Here is a 17,056-nt window from a genome sequence, read left to right on the forward strand (position 1 = left end):
TCGACTTTTAAATTTCGCCAATAAAAGTTTTGATCTATTCATGCATTGAAATGAATGTGAAAATAGATAAGCGCGCTAGACATCACTAGTTTATTAAAATCGTTCAATAAAATATGAATACATATTCTATAGATGCCCTCTCTCCCGTCAACTCGATAAACCACTTTCTCTAGCCTTGAAATTGTAACTTAAATGCTCCTATGTTCTCTCTTTTCTTCCAGATTGCCTCTGATATGACATGGTAACTTTTAGGTAGTAAAATTTATGTTAACTTAATAAAAGGTTATCTTCAAATTAATACAAACAAAAATAAATACACTCCAAATTTTAATGCTCAAAAATTCACTTTATTTTATCCTGATCACCTCCAATAATAGAAACTTTTTAAATTTATCAAATAACTAAATATAATCACTTTAACTGTACATTAAATATTGTCAAAAAATAAGAGGCAATTTCTTTATCTCAATGACACTCGCAAAAAATATAAACTGAGGTTGTACAATACTAGCGTTATTTAACGCGTCTCACGCGCTCTATATTGTTATTTTACTGTTATCAATATAATCATATAAATAATTTTGATATCTGTTATCTATTGGTAGTATGGTAATATTCTATTATCATACAATCATAAGTTTAGTCAATAACAGCAGTTTTCTAAGACTTTAATATTATACCTATTACTATTAGTAATATCTTTCAATATTGAATGTCCTCTGGTTTTCTCATTGAAAACTTCCGAGCACATCTCGTGAACATTCTTCAAATTTAATATTCTGATAATTATTTTCCGTTTCTCGCAAAGTTGTCACTTTACAAATGTAAAAATATTAAAATTAAATTTTCTCCATTTTATTCTATTAAATTTTTCTCTCTTTCAATCACATTTAAAAATGACACTATTAATTTTATAGATGGTAATCAAGTTATTCCAGCATAATTAAAAATGATAATTTCTTATTTTCTTAAAACGATTTATTAACAACATATTTCCATTTTTGTAGAATATTATCCATATTAACTATTCAAAAATTAAATTTATTACTGCAATATAAATTTCACATTCCCCTGGATATATAATACAATTATTTTGAAGTATACTAAAATTTAAATTTTCGCGCTCTTTTTAGTATTAATCAATCACAACGCTGGATGCCGGCGATTCGTCATTTTTTAAGATAGGAACGCAAATAATCGAAATAAACGTGTCAAATTCCAAATACTAAATTTAATAAAATTGTTAACGCGTTGAAAACACGACGTACTTATCTTCATGATCCGTTAGGGCAAACGATGGCTGATCGCCTGTGAAACTCGGTAAAAATACTTGGAATTTCTCGATTACCGGCGTCCTTCCTTGGAAAATGGACTGATGTTGGTTGTATAGATATTTTGGCGAGGTTCGAGGGTGCGACGACAAATCAATGTTAACAGCACGTGGTCGACGAAGCGAACGGATTGTAGACCAACACAGAGAGAGGAAAGGTGTTGACCGTTCAGTGAGCCCCAGGCAAGAAAGCGAGCGTTCTTTCCAGCAACGTTGGAATTAATCTCCAGAGGCCAGTGCGTTAGCGGAACAATGCGTGCAATTAGTTCTAAGAACTATCCGGCAGATATAGCAGACGATATTACCCTTCAGAGTCCTAAGTATTTTCTGCTCTTTTTTCTCTCTCGCTACTATTTCTGCTAAACGCTTCAGTAGCACTGATTGAACTATTGGTTCGTTGGGGGGAATTTCTTCGCTATCTATTGATCTGGAAATTGCTGGCTTAAAAGAACGTTCATACGATACAAGCATGGTCAGCAGGAACATCATCTTGTTGAAGCCATAAATTCAATCTAATTACAATTTGAATACATTCTCAAGGTATCCTGGCCAATTATTCTAGAGTAATGCTAAATACACAAATAATAAAAATTTAGTTTCTAATCAATATGTCAACAGCCCACCTATAAAATTATACCCTAAGTACATGATCTGGACTAATGTATGTCTATTATTCCTATTGTATTCACCTTGAGAATCTTAATTATTTAATTGGGAGTGCAGTTATTCATTATACACCTTAAGAAGAACTTTATAAAATTGATTAATTCTCAATAATGACGTATCAATAATAATAAATAATACATATTTATCCCGGAGCTAGATGAAATTGTGGTAGCTAACACGAAACTATTGTTTAATTACGAAAGCGATCAGTCGATGTATCGGCGACATACTAAAGAGTACTTTGGAATCGAAAAATTATCCCTACTAAATTGTCCTACACAAATGAAAGATTTTTGAATCGTTGAAGAAAATATTTTTCCGGTCAAAAGAAAAAGTTCTCATACTTTTCTGGAATGCAGCTGCTTTGTTTATCAAAATTGTAAGGATCTCTCACGTTACGGACAATATATAAAAATAGATAAGCAAAACAATCGCATTTCAGAAAAGTATGAAAATTTTTCTATCGATTGAAAAAACATTTGCTTCAACAATTAAAAAATCTTTCACTTGTGTGCGATTTAGTAAGAATAATTTTTCGATTCCATATTACTCTATTTAGTATATCCAGGATACACCAATTAATCGCCTTCATATCAAGTAATTTCACAGAAAACTAATTAAGTTTAAATCCTTCGTACATGACCTTGAGGTGATCCTTCCGAACTCTACATAAGATACTGTATGTAAATGTAGTATTTCACACTGTTTCTGAAGTCAGAGTAAATTGATCTTGAAACAATTTTGAAAATTAAATTCAAGGTAAAGTTTGAGGTCATCATCAGTGACCGCCACTGAATGGCCATACTAAACCACCATACAATTGCTATCTGAAACATTTTTCAAACACATTACAGTGTTTTGAGTTTGTATATCGTGATGGTCTGTCCAAATTAAAAATGTAACATTTGGTGTATTGTGTTCGATATAGATTTTCAAAAATGTAAAAGGAATCAAATTGGTTTTCTATTGTATGAATTTTTTCGTGTCCTTTTAAGAAACATTGCAGATATGCATTTATAACTAAATATATATCAATTATCAAGTTTTTTTACAACTGAATGCTTAGCTCCATTTATGATGAAAAACTTTGATACAAACTTTAATTATAAAATAAGAGAAAACATGAAAGCCATTAAGATTTTTTGTAAAAGAGTTCTTTTTTTACTAAACCTTTGAAAAGGCAGTGCACTAATGCATTTAGCGGCGTGTTTTTACTGTGAAATAGTTATTGTAATTGTAAGTGTTCGTTCAAAAATACATTTAAAAAATTAGCAAATAACGAAAACTTTATTAGCGACTGTAATTAATAGCCTTACCGTATAATGCAGTGTACTGCAATGCTATAATAAATTATACTCACTTTTAAATAGGTTTTAAGAAACAGTCCGATTAAAGGTAAATCAATCATTTTCAATCAATTTTAATAAGAATCACAACTAATATAAAATTATAGTATTAATTATAGTTATACTTAATCACACTTACTACTATTGGGTCATATTTTATTTTGTAGTTATCAATAATCTATTCGAGGTTTCAATATACAATATACAAGACAATTCGTAATTAGCCGCTACAGTGGGGAAGATTCCATTGCTGTCCACCGGCAGCAGCACTAATCTGTGCCACTCACTGCTCACTGATGGTGTCATGTCGATGTCACTGACTGAATGTGAATACAGTACTGTGTGAATATATGACGGCAAAGGGAGGCCGAGGACGGAGAACCGAGGACTGGTCACCGGACGAGTGACGGCAGGAGGGAGTTGATTTACCGTCTTAATACTTTTAATGTATGGACTACATGGAGATCTATACCGATAAATATAAACATAGATACAGTCTCGATTCATTTTTAAGTTAATGAGCCAGGTTAGTGACGTTTGTTGGCTTGTGTAGGTTTTACGGTAGTTCGTAAACATTACCATACATTGATAGTTAGTTTGTTTTTAATCTTAATTGCTAATAGATAAACACGTATTAGAGGAAAGACAATCTCAATATGGATAATTCACCGTCAAATACTCCTGCCTACCATAATGTCAATTTTCATCATCAAAATCGTGGAGGTCGTGGTGGTTATGGTCAGCATCAACCTAGAAATAATAGCAACAATGACCATTTTCATAGATTTTCTAAATCCCATAATTCTTCTAATACACTACTTGAAGATATGGTGATGCCTCTTGATTCCAGTTCACCAGTATTTTATCGTAAGAGAGGAAACAGAAGACAATTGTTTAACAGACATAATCAAAGCTTTCCTAGCACTGGTGTATCTAGAATTAATGATAATCAGCGAAATTTTCATAATAATTCAGATAGCTTATATCAGCGCAATCCAAAACAATTAAGACAGGTAATTTATGTTGTTTATATTGCTGACAACTTCCTTTTTTAATACTTTTAAAGATTTAATAAGATTTTTGAAATTGAAAAATTATTGTATTTTGATGGTATGAAAAATAATGTATATAAATGTTACAATTAGATATGATAGATTTTTTCACAGGTTGATAAAAAATAAATTTCTATTATTTTATTCACTTTATACTTTTTCTTGCAGAAAAATGAATTGAATTGGCACAGACGGTTACCGATAAGTGAGTTCATTCAATTAAAAAATATTTTCGATAATCCATGGGCAGAATTAGAAAAAGATATTTGCCTTGTCTCGCAATCTGATACTATTGCAGATGTAGATAATCCTTCAATTAATATTACAATTGCAAGTGATGAGCAAGGGGATACTTTATCTAATAATAATTCAGAAGAAAATTCTACCGATGTAAATAACAGTCGTAATGAACAAAATGAAGAAAGTTCTATAGATTTACAATTAGAAGAAATAAGTTTTAGTAATAATTCTAAAACTGCAAGTATATGAAAAAGTTTGCAAAAAGAAACATATTTTATGATTGAACTTGTCAGTTGAAAAACTATTTATTACATAGTTTATTAGAACCTGGAAATTGTCAAATGAGACCTCAAATGGAATTATAAATCAAGATCTATTACCTTTTTGAAATCTCACAACACAAATAATGTTAAATTACTGTTTTCTAAAATTTCCATCCAGAATCAGTTCAGATGACATTATTGTCATATCCTGAGATTTAAGATCTCAAAGGAAGTATATTTAGCACTACTTGCAATTATGTTAGAAATATATTTAAAATGATTGTAAGTTTAATTTCAATTAAGGTCTTATCTGGAGATTTTAAATATTGAAGTTATATTAAGTTAAACTAAAATTGATTTGTGCAAAATAGATTCTACATACTATTTTTTATAAACTACATTTGTTATTTTATGTGAATTTGCAATATTTTGAAATTATTCACTATCTAAGTTATAGGTAATTATAATTGTAAATAAAAATTGTATACACTGTAAATAATAGATTAAGTAAATACTTTTAAATACATTAACGATATCATATTGTTTACTACAGTTATAATCTACTACTTTTTCTGTCAGGGTTAAAATTAACATATTAAGATAATTTTTTTAGTACAAGTTGATTAAAGAAAAAATCAATCTAGAATAAAATACTTAGCTGTATATTATAGTTCTAAAGGTGAGTAAATAAAGTATAAAATATACTGAAGTATACATTTTTATATATTTTCTTAAACATCGTAAATAATATAGACTTTTTATATTATAATTACAAACAAAAAAATTATTGAATATTAGCAAAAGATGAAGATAAAGTAGAGCAGACTTATTTCGTTTTTTTTACATATGAGCCTTAGACGTTATTACAAGAAGATTTACAATAATAATGAGATAATATATCATTCTAGTTTTGTGTTCCTATTATTGAATTTCTTTTGTGACGAAGTTATTCAGATAACTAAGATGATCCATATACATACTTGCAATGTATTATTAAATTTACCTAAACATTCATCTTTAAAACTATCATGGATTTGGTGCTCTACATAAATTATGCTATAGTACATATAAATTTGTCTGGAATTTTAGCGCATGATAGTTTTATGTGCTTCAAAAATCGACATTCGAAAATAAAAACTTCATCCACGTAGGTTTTAGCAATCTAAATTGTTATAAATGGTAAAGTTTATGGTATTCTTATAAAATAATTAATTAATATGAAATAGCAGGTTTTTTAATTTCTGAATTCTTTCGTATAAATAATCCTTTCAATCCTAGTTTGAGCAGTAACTTTTCGATTTTGATTATTGCTATAATTTTGTAAAAATATAAAGCTATGATATTTCTAAAAATAATAATTGTTACTGATTTAAATAAAAATTTAATAAGTATGCTAGTCCAAATAAAATAGGATTATTAAATCCATGTGTCCAAAAAACAATATACAGCGGCCTTAATTAATTAAATCAATTGAAATCGAAATGTCAAACAAAGTATGACGTTTTACATTTAGTTTTGGTCTTCAAACTAATCGTGCAAAGTCGTGTATTTACATAGTCACGAAACAATATATTAATTTTTATTTTACAATTCATTCAGCCAAAAATGAAATTCAATACTGTAATTTCTCTATAGAGTAAATCGCTATTCTACTATACAACTTAGTGAATGTATACATGTACATACATAAATATACACACCCATATTTTTATAGGCACAACTTACTTTTAGTTATTTTAAATGAAATAATATTACTCGAGCACTATAGCTTTAATTTATTGATGCAACATATGTACACGATAGAAATGCTATTAGTTTACGCTTTACACATATTTTAATGTCGTTGAACATCGCCTTAATAAACAAAATAATACAAAAACAAAATTTACTTTTTCAATCATGTAGTTCAAATACATAAGATTTGAAAATACGTTAGATTTACAAAAATATATATCTGCTGTAACCGTAAAAAAAGACAGATTATTAGAGAAAACAAATCGGAGCAGTGACTTCAATAAAAGGTTTGTCTATCAACCTTGAAACTCTTTCCTGAAGTAAAACGATGTCGAGCTTTATTAGGTAGCCACTTGAATAATTGATCGTAGCTCGACATAATCAATATGTGCGGTTTGATGTACTGCGGATATAAGCTATATATAGCTCCGCATCATGGATTATGAAGCACGGTAAAAAGCGCTTTGAACACGATCTTCAATTCGCTCTTTCGGTTTATGTATGCAAAGTGCTCATTTTGAATTATTCCCTCCTAGTCGGTCATCAACAGTTATGTTTTCATAGTTTATTACGACTACGGAGTATCTTCTCAAGATTCAAACTTATATTTTTTGTATTATTCAACTACGAGTAATCGCACCATAAGTTTAATATTTCAGGTTTATATTTAAATGTTATTTATTTTTGCGGCTAGACAATTCGAGTTACATGTAATTTTCTATCGATGATCTTTTCCAGCAGCATATGCTGCGTTATAAAAATGTAAACATCCACTTTTTTCGTATCATTTAATCAAATCATTTATTTAATGATACAATAGTTTTTTATAGGTTTCAAAATATTTTCAAAATAAATTTGTTTCTTTAGATATATTCGATGGAGCATTGGTCCTTATGTAGGAGCATTATTTTTTGCCTACTTCAAAAAGAAGGTTCTACATTCGTCTAGAATTTTCTTATTTATGTTATCGCATACCTTGGGATCGATTCAACCTTTTACAGTGAGATGGGCTTATTTGAAAGGGTAAGCTTCCGAGTGTTTTTATTGACGTGCTTGAACCACTATTTTGCGACTGATTACAAATTATTTTGAAGTCGATTTTTTTCTTAATTTAATCTTGTTTACAAGAAACCTATACCTACTGAATAAATTGTTTCATTGTGAATACACCTTCGTAGTTAGAGAGACTTAGAGAAAAAGTTTTCAACTCTCACCGAATCGTCAGAGTTGTACTAAATGATCTTTCAAAATCACGAACACTTGATACTAAAAGTTCTGTAGATTTATCCGAGTATTTTATTTTTAAATCATTTTACATGGTATATTTAGAATTGATTTTTTCCGATTATATTATTTTATTTACATTAATGGTTTTTATTATTTGAAATATTCATCATACACATGTCTATACGTCGTAATAAGAGCTTGAATAATTAGTAGTTGCCCAGCTGATTTTTTTTAAAGTTAAACAAAGTCTTTACTTTATTTTTCGTTGACTAGACGATAGAATCTTTATTTCTTTATAAACGGACGAATCCGTTAATAATTTATGTGTGTGTAGATTTTTCTTGGTCCCACGTAAAAAGGTCAGTTTTATATTTATTAGAAATGTTTTACTAGTTACAATGGCGAGACTTTTTTATTTGTATTGAGTTATGCACAGAAAACATCACAACCGATATAATGGCTGTTTTTGAATATATGATGTTTAAGTATATCGATTTTTTTAATGTACTGCAGCTTGGACTCGCAAGTAACACGAACTGTCTTTCCGATTTACTTACAACAATTTTTCGTAAATTAAGTAGTATACTTTATTATGTTCGTTGGATCTTTTTGAAATTGTATAATAATAGACACATTTTTTAATAAATAGGTACATTAATTTTAAATGTACTGTAACGATGTTGAATTTATATTCAAAGTTCATTGCATTATACCAGTAATTTCTTTTAACTAAAAAATAACAACACTAGATAAAAAAGGGTATTTTACGAAAATGCAATGGATAATAAAACTCCAGCTTACTTATATCGTATTTTCAATAACAATTTTATTTATTTTAAGGTGACTCTACCCAAGTTTCGATGGAAAAATCATTTTTGTATTCAATATAAATTTGTTGACTTCACGGAAATCTAAATCGTTTGATGTTATATCTAAAGTAAGTCCTTTAAATAACAATAAAGATGAAAAAATGTATTGGAATGTATGGCACTTTTTTAATGAAATTTATGCCTTTTTCGATTTCTTATAAAACGACCCTCGTAAAATAATGTATTTATCTGGAATATGCAGTGTTGGAAAATAAAGTATATAATCAGAATGGAGTTGCTAGTTAAGGTTGACGTAATTTAATTATATAATAATAATTATAAGTAAAAATATCAATTTTTTACCATTTTATTGATAAAAAAAACTTTTTAAATTTTTATTTAGTGTTAGGTAATTAAAAAATTTGGTCCAGCAATACTTTCTGCTTGCATCGTTAAAAATTATCAGTTTTTTCATGTAATGCAGATAATCATTAGATACACAAGAACCACCATTTGGAATGTGTGTTCATTTTTAAAGAAAAGTAATACATATTGAATAATAACTTTACTGATAATTAATCAACCGACATGACATTTGGAACAGAAATTTATAAAGTTTAAATCGAGCTATAAATTGCAATGTAATATGACATTTGAATATAAAAAATTTTATTTTTTTGAATAGAGAAACACTGTAAATTAATTAAATTTCAACGAATAGAGGCTTATAGACTAACTTGTTATAGAATCCTTTTTTCTATAAATTAATTAAACGGCTAAAATTGGAAAGTTTTCATAAAAATTTGAAAATGAAATAAATATCAAATCTTTAGAGTGTAAGTCCGGTTTTTTCACGAATAATTTTTAAAATTAAATTGATAGAATAAATATTATCCGATGGATGGAGGTACAAACTCAATGTATTCATATTCTCCATCCTTATTGCCATACAATTCTACAGATTCGAAAAGCGACAAGTGAAAGGAGTTTACAACAACTATTAAAACGTTTCCCTAGCTTTTTCTGATTCGAAATTCATAAGAATCACCTAACATGAATAAATTATTAATTTACTTAGTATGATCAAGTTATATGTGCTAGAGCCCACGGATGGCATACAACTACGTGCACGGAAAATATTTGTACATGTTACGAGTCGATTCATTTATATGTTGGAACAATTCATTCATTTTTCATTTCTGTAAATTGTATCTGATAATAAGCGTATTGTTTACGCTAAATTGGAAATGGTGTTTTATAAGATTATATTGTGAAGAATATACATTTTTCGCTTTTAATACTGTAACAACTGATATAGTTTCGTCGTATTTCAAATTTTTGATAAAAGGAAGACAGACATTTTTTATAAACGTTTACGTGATGTAATTATCTTGCCGCAGAATGGTTGAAATGGTGAATATAATTGATAAACCGGAATGATTTTTCAATAATTTGTTGCTGCTATAGTAGCATTGTAAACCAATCACACTCGACTATGCTTATTCGCAGTAAATCTCTCTTTTTACATCGGTATTGTTTCTCGCTAACAATCACATGCTAATTATTACATAAGGCATGTGAATATATTACATCAATGTTACTTTTTGCTAGTTATCAGTATTACTATTATATATACCTTTCAAGACCGAATAGCAAACCTCATTTGATGGTCTTTTTGTCAAATTTAGATATAGATTGGCAAATTTATTTAACGTATAGTAAGATTGGAAAATGTATCCTATATACTTAGATAGGGATTAACATTTCTGTTTTATCATTATTTTTTCAATTCACTTATTAGTGACAATTTGACATATAATATCAAGAAAAAATCAATTTCAAGTGGAGCTTTAAAGTTTTATGAATGTATTATTCCTTATAAATATTTTCCAAGACCTCCTGTATATGCATTCATAGTTCAATAAAATTGGACATTTTCAATGTGCCGCGAATATGTATAGCGGTCCATTTAAGTCATGGTAAGTGTTGGTTTTCTTTTAATTGAAATGAAAATTTTTGGTACTCTAATTATATCAATATTATAGAGTAATTTAAGAATTGAAGCATATAGAAAGAGTTTTACTAATTTTTCGCTTTCCATACATAATTTTATAAGAGTTTGTAGAACGTACTGAGTTTGAATATAAAATCAGGAAAACTTTACCGCGAAGGGTTTACTTTGCGAATTGACTTTATTCCACCATTTTTCAATTTTTCAGTTTAATTTTCAATATTTGAAATGCATTTGGTAATTTTGACTTTATCAGTAATTATTTAATAAATGTTGATATTACGATTAAGATAAAATTAAGAAAAAGCAAAATCATAAAGAATTTATTTCAATTCCATAGATACACATATTTTGTGAAAATGATCGAGATTGAATATGTCACTAAAAAAGGACTTGAACATGTTGATAACAGGAATTATCAGAATGTTATGATTAGTTGTAAGAATGATTTATTCCTTTTCTCGGAAAGAGTTGAGGGTAGCAAATAGCTAAGAATTTGTTTATCGAGCAAACGTTGTTAAATCTTTTGCAAAAGTTTAAATCATCATCTACTTAAAATTAATTGTAATCCTAAATACACTTCGCTACCATACGTCAAGCTAATTATTCTCATTATCAAAATTTGGTCTTCATTTGGCATAATATTGCGATATACAAATTGGTAGTTGACGAAAATTTTGTTTCTAATGAATATTTATCGTTGTCGATGAATAAATTGTACAAGTGATGAATGTATTAACATTCGCAGAAAGAATAATGGTTAAACGCCGTTATGTAAACACGTATCATTATTTGAATGCTACAAGAACATTAAAGAAAGAATTAGATGCACACATATATAACGTAGGTGGGTATGTATGTGCGCACATTTACCTATACAGGGTCACACGTAGACGAATCAATGAGCCACAGAATTTGAGATGCACGCATGAGCCAAGCATATATGGGAAAGGGAGTTAAGGTTACATTATCGATTGAAATTTCTTTACATATGTAACGTCATTTGTCTTGTTTGTCAGTAACAGTAACGAGTGCAACTCGATAACATTGCCATAACATTGGTATGAGATAGGCTCTACACTGGAACCGAATCCAAATTGCATCACCGAAATGACTTATCGACGTTTCTTCTTACTTTTTCGATTTTACTGCTAAATCGTTGCAAAATAAATACGTCGTACAATTAACTTAGTCATTTTTACGATTCATCTTTTTGTATCAAGTTGCCCGGTATTTATACTTCGTGTTTCTAAATATTGTAAAAATTGCAATCACTTTGAAAAATACAAGAGACTTTCGAAGAGATATTTCTAGATGACAATAAAACAAACTTGGTCGATATTACAGTCTGCATTTACCAGGATCAAATGATATTCTTTCAAGAAGTCTTAAAAAAGTCTTGATCCATCCATCTGACCAGAAGAGATCGAGTAGATATATATACAGTTGTATCGAAAACTATTAAGATGAAAATGTATTGTTCCCTTTACAACTTTTTATAAAATGATGAACGAGCGAATTTTTCCTACTGTGATTTATAACATTCGAATGATGCCAGCTAGTCAATTACTTCCAGAGTTATAATTAGTCCTCATTGCATTATACGATGAACCAAATCGAAGGGCACTCGTCTCATCGTTTACACTAGAAATAAAAAAAGAAGTGAGCCTGGCAGGACTGCAAATGTATTATTTTACAATGCTGATGTAAGTCGAAAAATGATTAGGAAGTTACTACGATAAGACTTGGTTTGCGTTGCAAGGATTTACTCTCAAATTCTCTGCGCGCATCACTCAGATTATTGTTCCCAGAATGGCTGTATATCTTAGGTGCGTTTTTACGCACATATTTATAAGTTGAATGGCCTTATGCACTGGACAAAGCCAGCGTAATTGATAAACGGTATTCTTGAAAAATGATGAGCCATAGTATGCTAGATTTGAACATGTAATTCACACCCATAATACAGGTAGGTCTATAAATGAGCATTTCGACGGTGATGCGGAGTGTAGCGCGAATCCGGAAGGCTTACTGCTCATATTTTGTCTTCTTGCTAGCTGTCTTATGACTATAATTAGTACTTGTTTTGTCGTATCTCACGTATCTGATCTTGGTCCGTCTGCTATTATCTGACACGTCTATCCGATAAACGAAGAAACATTGTCAATGAATAAGTCCTTGGAGAATTCTTGATGCTTGAAAATTGATGTTTCTGCTTGATCAAACGATCATTTGTTGAATAAATTGTATTGATCAAATGAAGCTCGATACAATTGATGTAGCGGATATACATATGCGTCCTAGTAATAATACACGTTGTCGAATTTCTCGGATGCAGTATGTAAATGGAGCCGCAAAAAGCAAAAGGCTATATCAAAAATATTCCAATTGAATGTTTAGTGGCGCTGTTAAAGGAGTCGAGGGATTCGTCGCGCTATCGTTATTAGCACATCCGCTTGAGACGTAATGCGTTTCTAGAAAATGTTGGTTAATTGAAAAACGAAAGGACAATTGCTCGCAAACCACGCGTATTAAAGGAGTGCTTGGTTTTAAAGATAAGGGTCCCCAATTACCGCTGTATCGACTGATAAGAATACTTGGACGGTTTTTGACAATCTTGGTGTATATTTGCAATTGTACTTCGGCTGGAGATCAGCGCACACTACACATCGCGCGCCCTCTCTTCTTGCCTCGATAATTATGTACTTATTAGCTGCGCGCTATGAAACATCTAATAAAGGATTTGGACCACTAGGTTGTTTTATCTACTTGTTTCTTTCACATTCATTTCTAATAGTATGCTTGTATTTTTCTCCTCTAGCTGCTAAGCCGTCAGTAAGAGCTTGCCTACTTATTGTGTTTCACTGAGAAAACGTACGATAAATTACTAGAAATCGTTAGTGATAGCTGTGTCGTTGATGGTTGATCAATTGTTACAAATAGTCAAACGCATTTACATTATACACTGTACAATCTCTATAAAAATAATGACAATTTTAAATCCTTATATTTATACAATGTTTGTTCGTTAAACCTTACAATAGACATAATGTTACAATGAAGTTGTAAGGTTCTTGTCAAAAAACTATCGCGCAAAATCTGAGACTTTTTTGCGTGAATACGTATTGATGCTTGGTCGACAATGTCACTCGTTAATTAATATATATATATACTTCGTACGACGCATTACTACTCGCTCATCCATTTTTATTGCTAAAGTATTATCTAAAATATTGTTATTCCTTATGATTTATGAAATTGACGAGGATTAAAAAATAGTATCTACTCTCGAAATATTAGTCGAATATTGTTATAATCGTTAAAAAAAAATGGAAAAAAGAAAGAAAAGCGGCAGACGTAAAGGCCCCGCTATATTATGTAGTAGTTGCCGTCTAAGGAACTAGTACGCACTCAACGGATATTGATGTACGTATACACGTAAGTAAGTCAGTAAAACTTAGACAAGTTGGTCGACTGCGAGTACAACGTCACGACGGAGACAATGTAATGACGATAAGGACTGTCGGTCCTTAGGAACGGGCACTCGCACGAGATGGAGCTCGGAGTGCCTGTAAAAATGCGCACGTACGAGGATAGAGAGTGAAACAGAGATTTCGGGAGTGAAACGTAGGTAGGGCCGACACAGGCCGGTAATCAGACGAGGAGCTCCTTGGCGAAGGGGTAGCGAGAGGCGCGCGACTGACGCCGAGGTGGCGGCGAGCAGGAGGAGCCCTCGGCAAGCAAACCCTACAAGTAATCGTCCGCCCGATCGATTTCGTCCGGCGGACTCGGCTCCGAGACGCTCAGGATCGGCAGGCCGAAGTGCTGCTGCTGCTGCTGCTGCTGCTGCTGCTGCTGCGGTTGAACCACCTCGACGCTTGGCTCGATGCTCGCGCGCCGCGCGTACTCGCAGCTCCTCGCGTGCTTGTGCTGCTGCTGCTGCTGCTGCTGTTGGGGCTGGTGCTGCTGGATGAGGACCGTGTGCCGACTGGTGCCGGGCAGCGAACATCGCGCCGGATATTCCACGATCTCGCACGAGCGCCTGTAACACCTACACTGATATTGGCTTCTTGTTTTTACTTTGGTCTATTGCGGCAGAGTCAGGCACAAGCGGGCTCTAGCATTTTTCCGGCTCGTGGCTACACCTTGCACGTCGTACTCTCGACACGCGAACGTTTGCACATTTAGCTTTTGATCCACATCTTTGCACATTTAGCTTTTGATCTTTATGCAGCCGATCATTCGTTGACTGCACTGGCGCATCAGTCGCCGACTCGAAAGAATCACGATTCAATTAATTTCGAGTCGCTTTAGCTTATCGAGTATACCTGTTGTTTACTCGACCTGTGACTGAAGCACCAGATGCAATCGTAAAATAAGTTGGCCGATGAAAAGGTGTGTACAGATACGGAAAAAAAACATCAAACAGCGAGCGTAATCTACAACATTACTGCAACATTTCTTAATCAATTCACAGTCGTGCAAAGATTTGTTTTGCGAAAATTACGCATCATTCACGAAGTAACTTTTGGCGTCGAATCTGGATCCGATCTCGCAAAATACATTTTTTTGCAAAATTGACAGGACCATCACGAAGAGCTACTCTTCAGCTACAGATGCACTGCCGGCAAACCGCAACATCTCAATTTCCTTAACCCACCACTCCTCTACCTTCCAATCTTATAATTCCAAACCATTTTAATCGTGTTTTTTTTACTTTTAGATCTGGATATCTCCTGATATAATAGAGCAATTCTGAGTTCGAATTCAGATTCTACGCCGAAAATTACTTCGAAAATGACTCCTAACTTTCCTGAAACAAAATTCAACAATTTTTATTGCAGACTTACGTTATCAATGCATTTACATTAACACCAACAGACACTCATAGCATGTGGCAATTTCAACATTTAAACAGTCAGGCATTCGCACTCTTTAAAGCAAGCCAAACATGTCCAAATGATCCCATTATCCAGAATTCCATACAAGTATTTCTCGTTTGAAAATGTTCTTATTTTTTTCAACAATAATGGTAGATAATCGATTAAAAATTGAATTTAATTTGGTGGTTTTATCGTTATAGTTAAAGCAAAGAGATGCCAAATTTGACTACAAATTAACTTTTTTATTGTATTTTGATGAACTTTTTAACTTTTCCAATTAGAAATGAAAAAAGTTTTTATAACTAAGAATTAGAAACAATTAATTCTCAACTTTATAAAAATTACATGAATTTTTTAATAATAAAGCTTAACAAAGTTTAATTAAAACGAACAAAAATTATTGTTTTCTAGCGGCCTTGTGCCTTCATGGTTAATGAATTTCCATATTACAGCTCACGCTATTTATTAATCAATGTTAAATACAGTTTAATACACGAAGAATTTGATAAAACTGTTTAAAAATTAAATTTTAAAAGTAGTTTCTTCATACCAAAGCTATTTACTTTTTTCAAATTTTGCTCAAAATACTCAACGAGAAAAAAGTGGTAAGATTATTGATTTGGATTCAAAAGAATTTTAAAAAATATGACAATATAACTTTGTTTTGAAAATAATGTAATGTCATAAAAAAAAAAAAAAAAAAAATTCATGCTATGACTTAAAAGGCATGCAAAACTTACATTGTAACTAAATCTAAAAATGTATTGTATTGTGCTAGATATTTGTGCTTAATATACATTTGAACAGTGTTCAGTTATTTCAAGAAAACAGTAAGGGTTTTGATGTTTGGTGTTTTTAGGTGTCTAAATAAAGCAGAGAATCCGCAAATTATTTAATTGAATATTGAAACAGGTATGTCCTGTTAATGAAATTTGATCACCCCAATATTATCACAAATGTTACTCATTAATATTCTTATTGAAAAGAAATATGTATTGTATCTGTATAAAGTTGTCTAATTTCATATCCCCGAACATGAACTATTCTAAAATATGTCATTCTTGAAAGAATATTAGTAATAAAAATAAAATATATTGTTATACAGAAGTCGATCAATTTGGAGCATATTATTTATTTCTAGATGCTACACATCGTGTAAATTGCAATAAACGCGTACGCGATAATCAATAGTATTTGTCAACATGAGAACGTATACGAAAGAAAAAGCTTGGCATACATGATATTTAGGTAGTATAAAAGAAAAGAAAAATAGTGTTATAAAAAGAAGTAAGGAAATAATGAACGAAGAGCGAGAATAAGACGTAATAGAAGTGAGAAATAAAGAAGGCACGTTATGGCAGAGTGGTGAGGGATGCCGTTGGAAAGAGAGGAAGGGAGAGATAAAGGATTTGATAAAGGATGGTAGAAGATCGCAGAGGCTGTGTGGTGAATATAATATAATTGATGCCAATAGCAATGCGAAAGGTGACGAGTT

General features: G+C 31.2%; 2 protein-coding genes across 16 annotated transcripts in view; one reads left to right on the top strand and one right to left on the bottom strand.

Moving 5' to 3' along the window:
- Positions 1–341: 341 nt before the first annotated feature.
- On the top strand, positions 342–5,471 carry LOC131669522 (homeobox protein 2-like). 6 transcript variants are annotated; one of them, XM_058944439.1, is made up of 4 exons: positions 342–1,870; positions 3,567–3,868; positions 3,981–4,355; positions 4,563–5,471. In XM_058944439.1, the coding sequence occupies exons 2-4, from the start codon at positions 3,860–3,862 to the stop codon at positions 4,881–4,883; spliced, it is 705 nt and encodes a 234-aa protein (XP_058800422.1). In that variant the 5' UTR covers positions 342–1,870; positions 3,567–3,859; the 3' UTR covers positions 4,884–5,471. The 6 variants fall into 6 exon arrangements, with proteins under 6 accessions (XP_058800422.1, XP_058800423.1, XP_058800424.1 ...); XM_058944440.1 differs by having other exon boundaries at positions 342–1,650; positions 3,510–3,868; XM_058944441.1 differs by having other exon boundaries at positions 342–1,650.
- Positions 5,472–5,605: 134 nt separating this feature from the next.
- LOC131669486 (ataxin-2 homolog) overlaps positions 5,606–17,056 on the bottom strand; it is a 40,875-nt gene continuing 29,424 nt past the window's right edge. For 8 of the 10 annotated variants that reach the window (XM_058944383.1, XM_058944382.1, XM_058944380.1 and 5 more), the window contains one exon: positions 5,606–14,729. In XM_058944383.1, the coding sequence (XP_058800366.1) occupies positions 14,426–14,729 (304 nt within the window). In that variant the 3' untranslated portion in view covers positions 5,606–14,425. Of the gene's footprint in view, positions 14,748–17,056 lie in introns of all 10 variants that reach the window. The other 2 variants (XM_058944381.1, XM_058944385.1) reach the window with 2 other exon arrangements.

The sequence above is a fragment of the Phymastichus coffea genome, unplaced genomic scaffold (genome assembly GCF_024137745.1).
Source record: "Phymastichus coffea isolate CEN01 unplaced genomic scaffold, Cenicafe_Pcof_1.1 PCOF00094, whole genome shotgun sequence".
In the NCBI taxonomy this organism is placed as follows: domain Eukaryota; kingdom Metazoa; phylum Arthropoda; class Insecta; order Hymenoptera; family Eulophidae; genus Phymastichus; species Phymastichus coffea.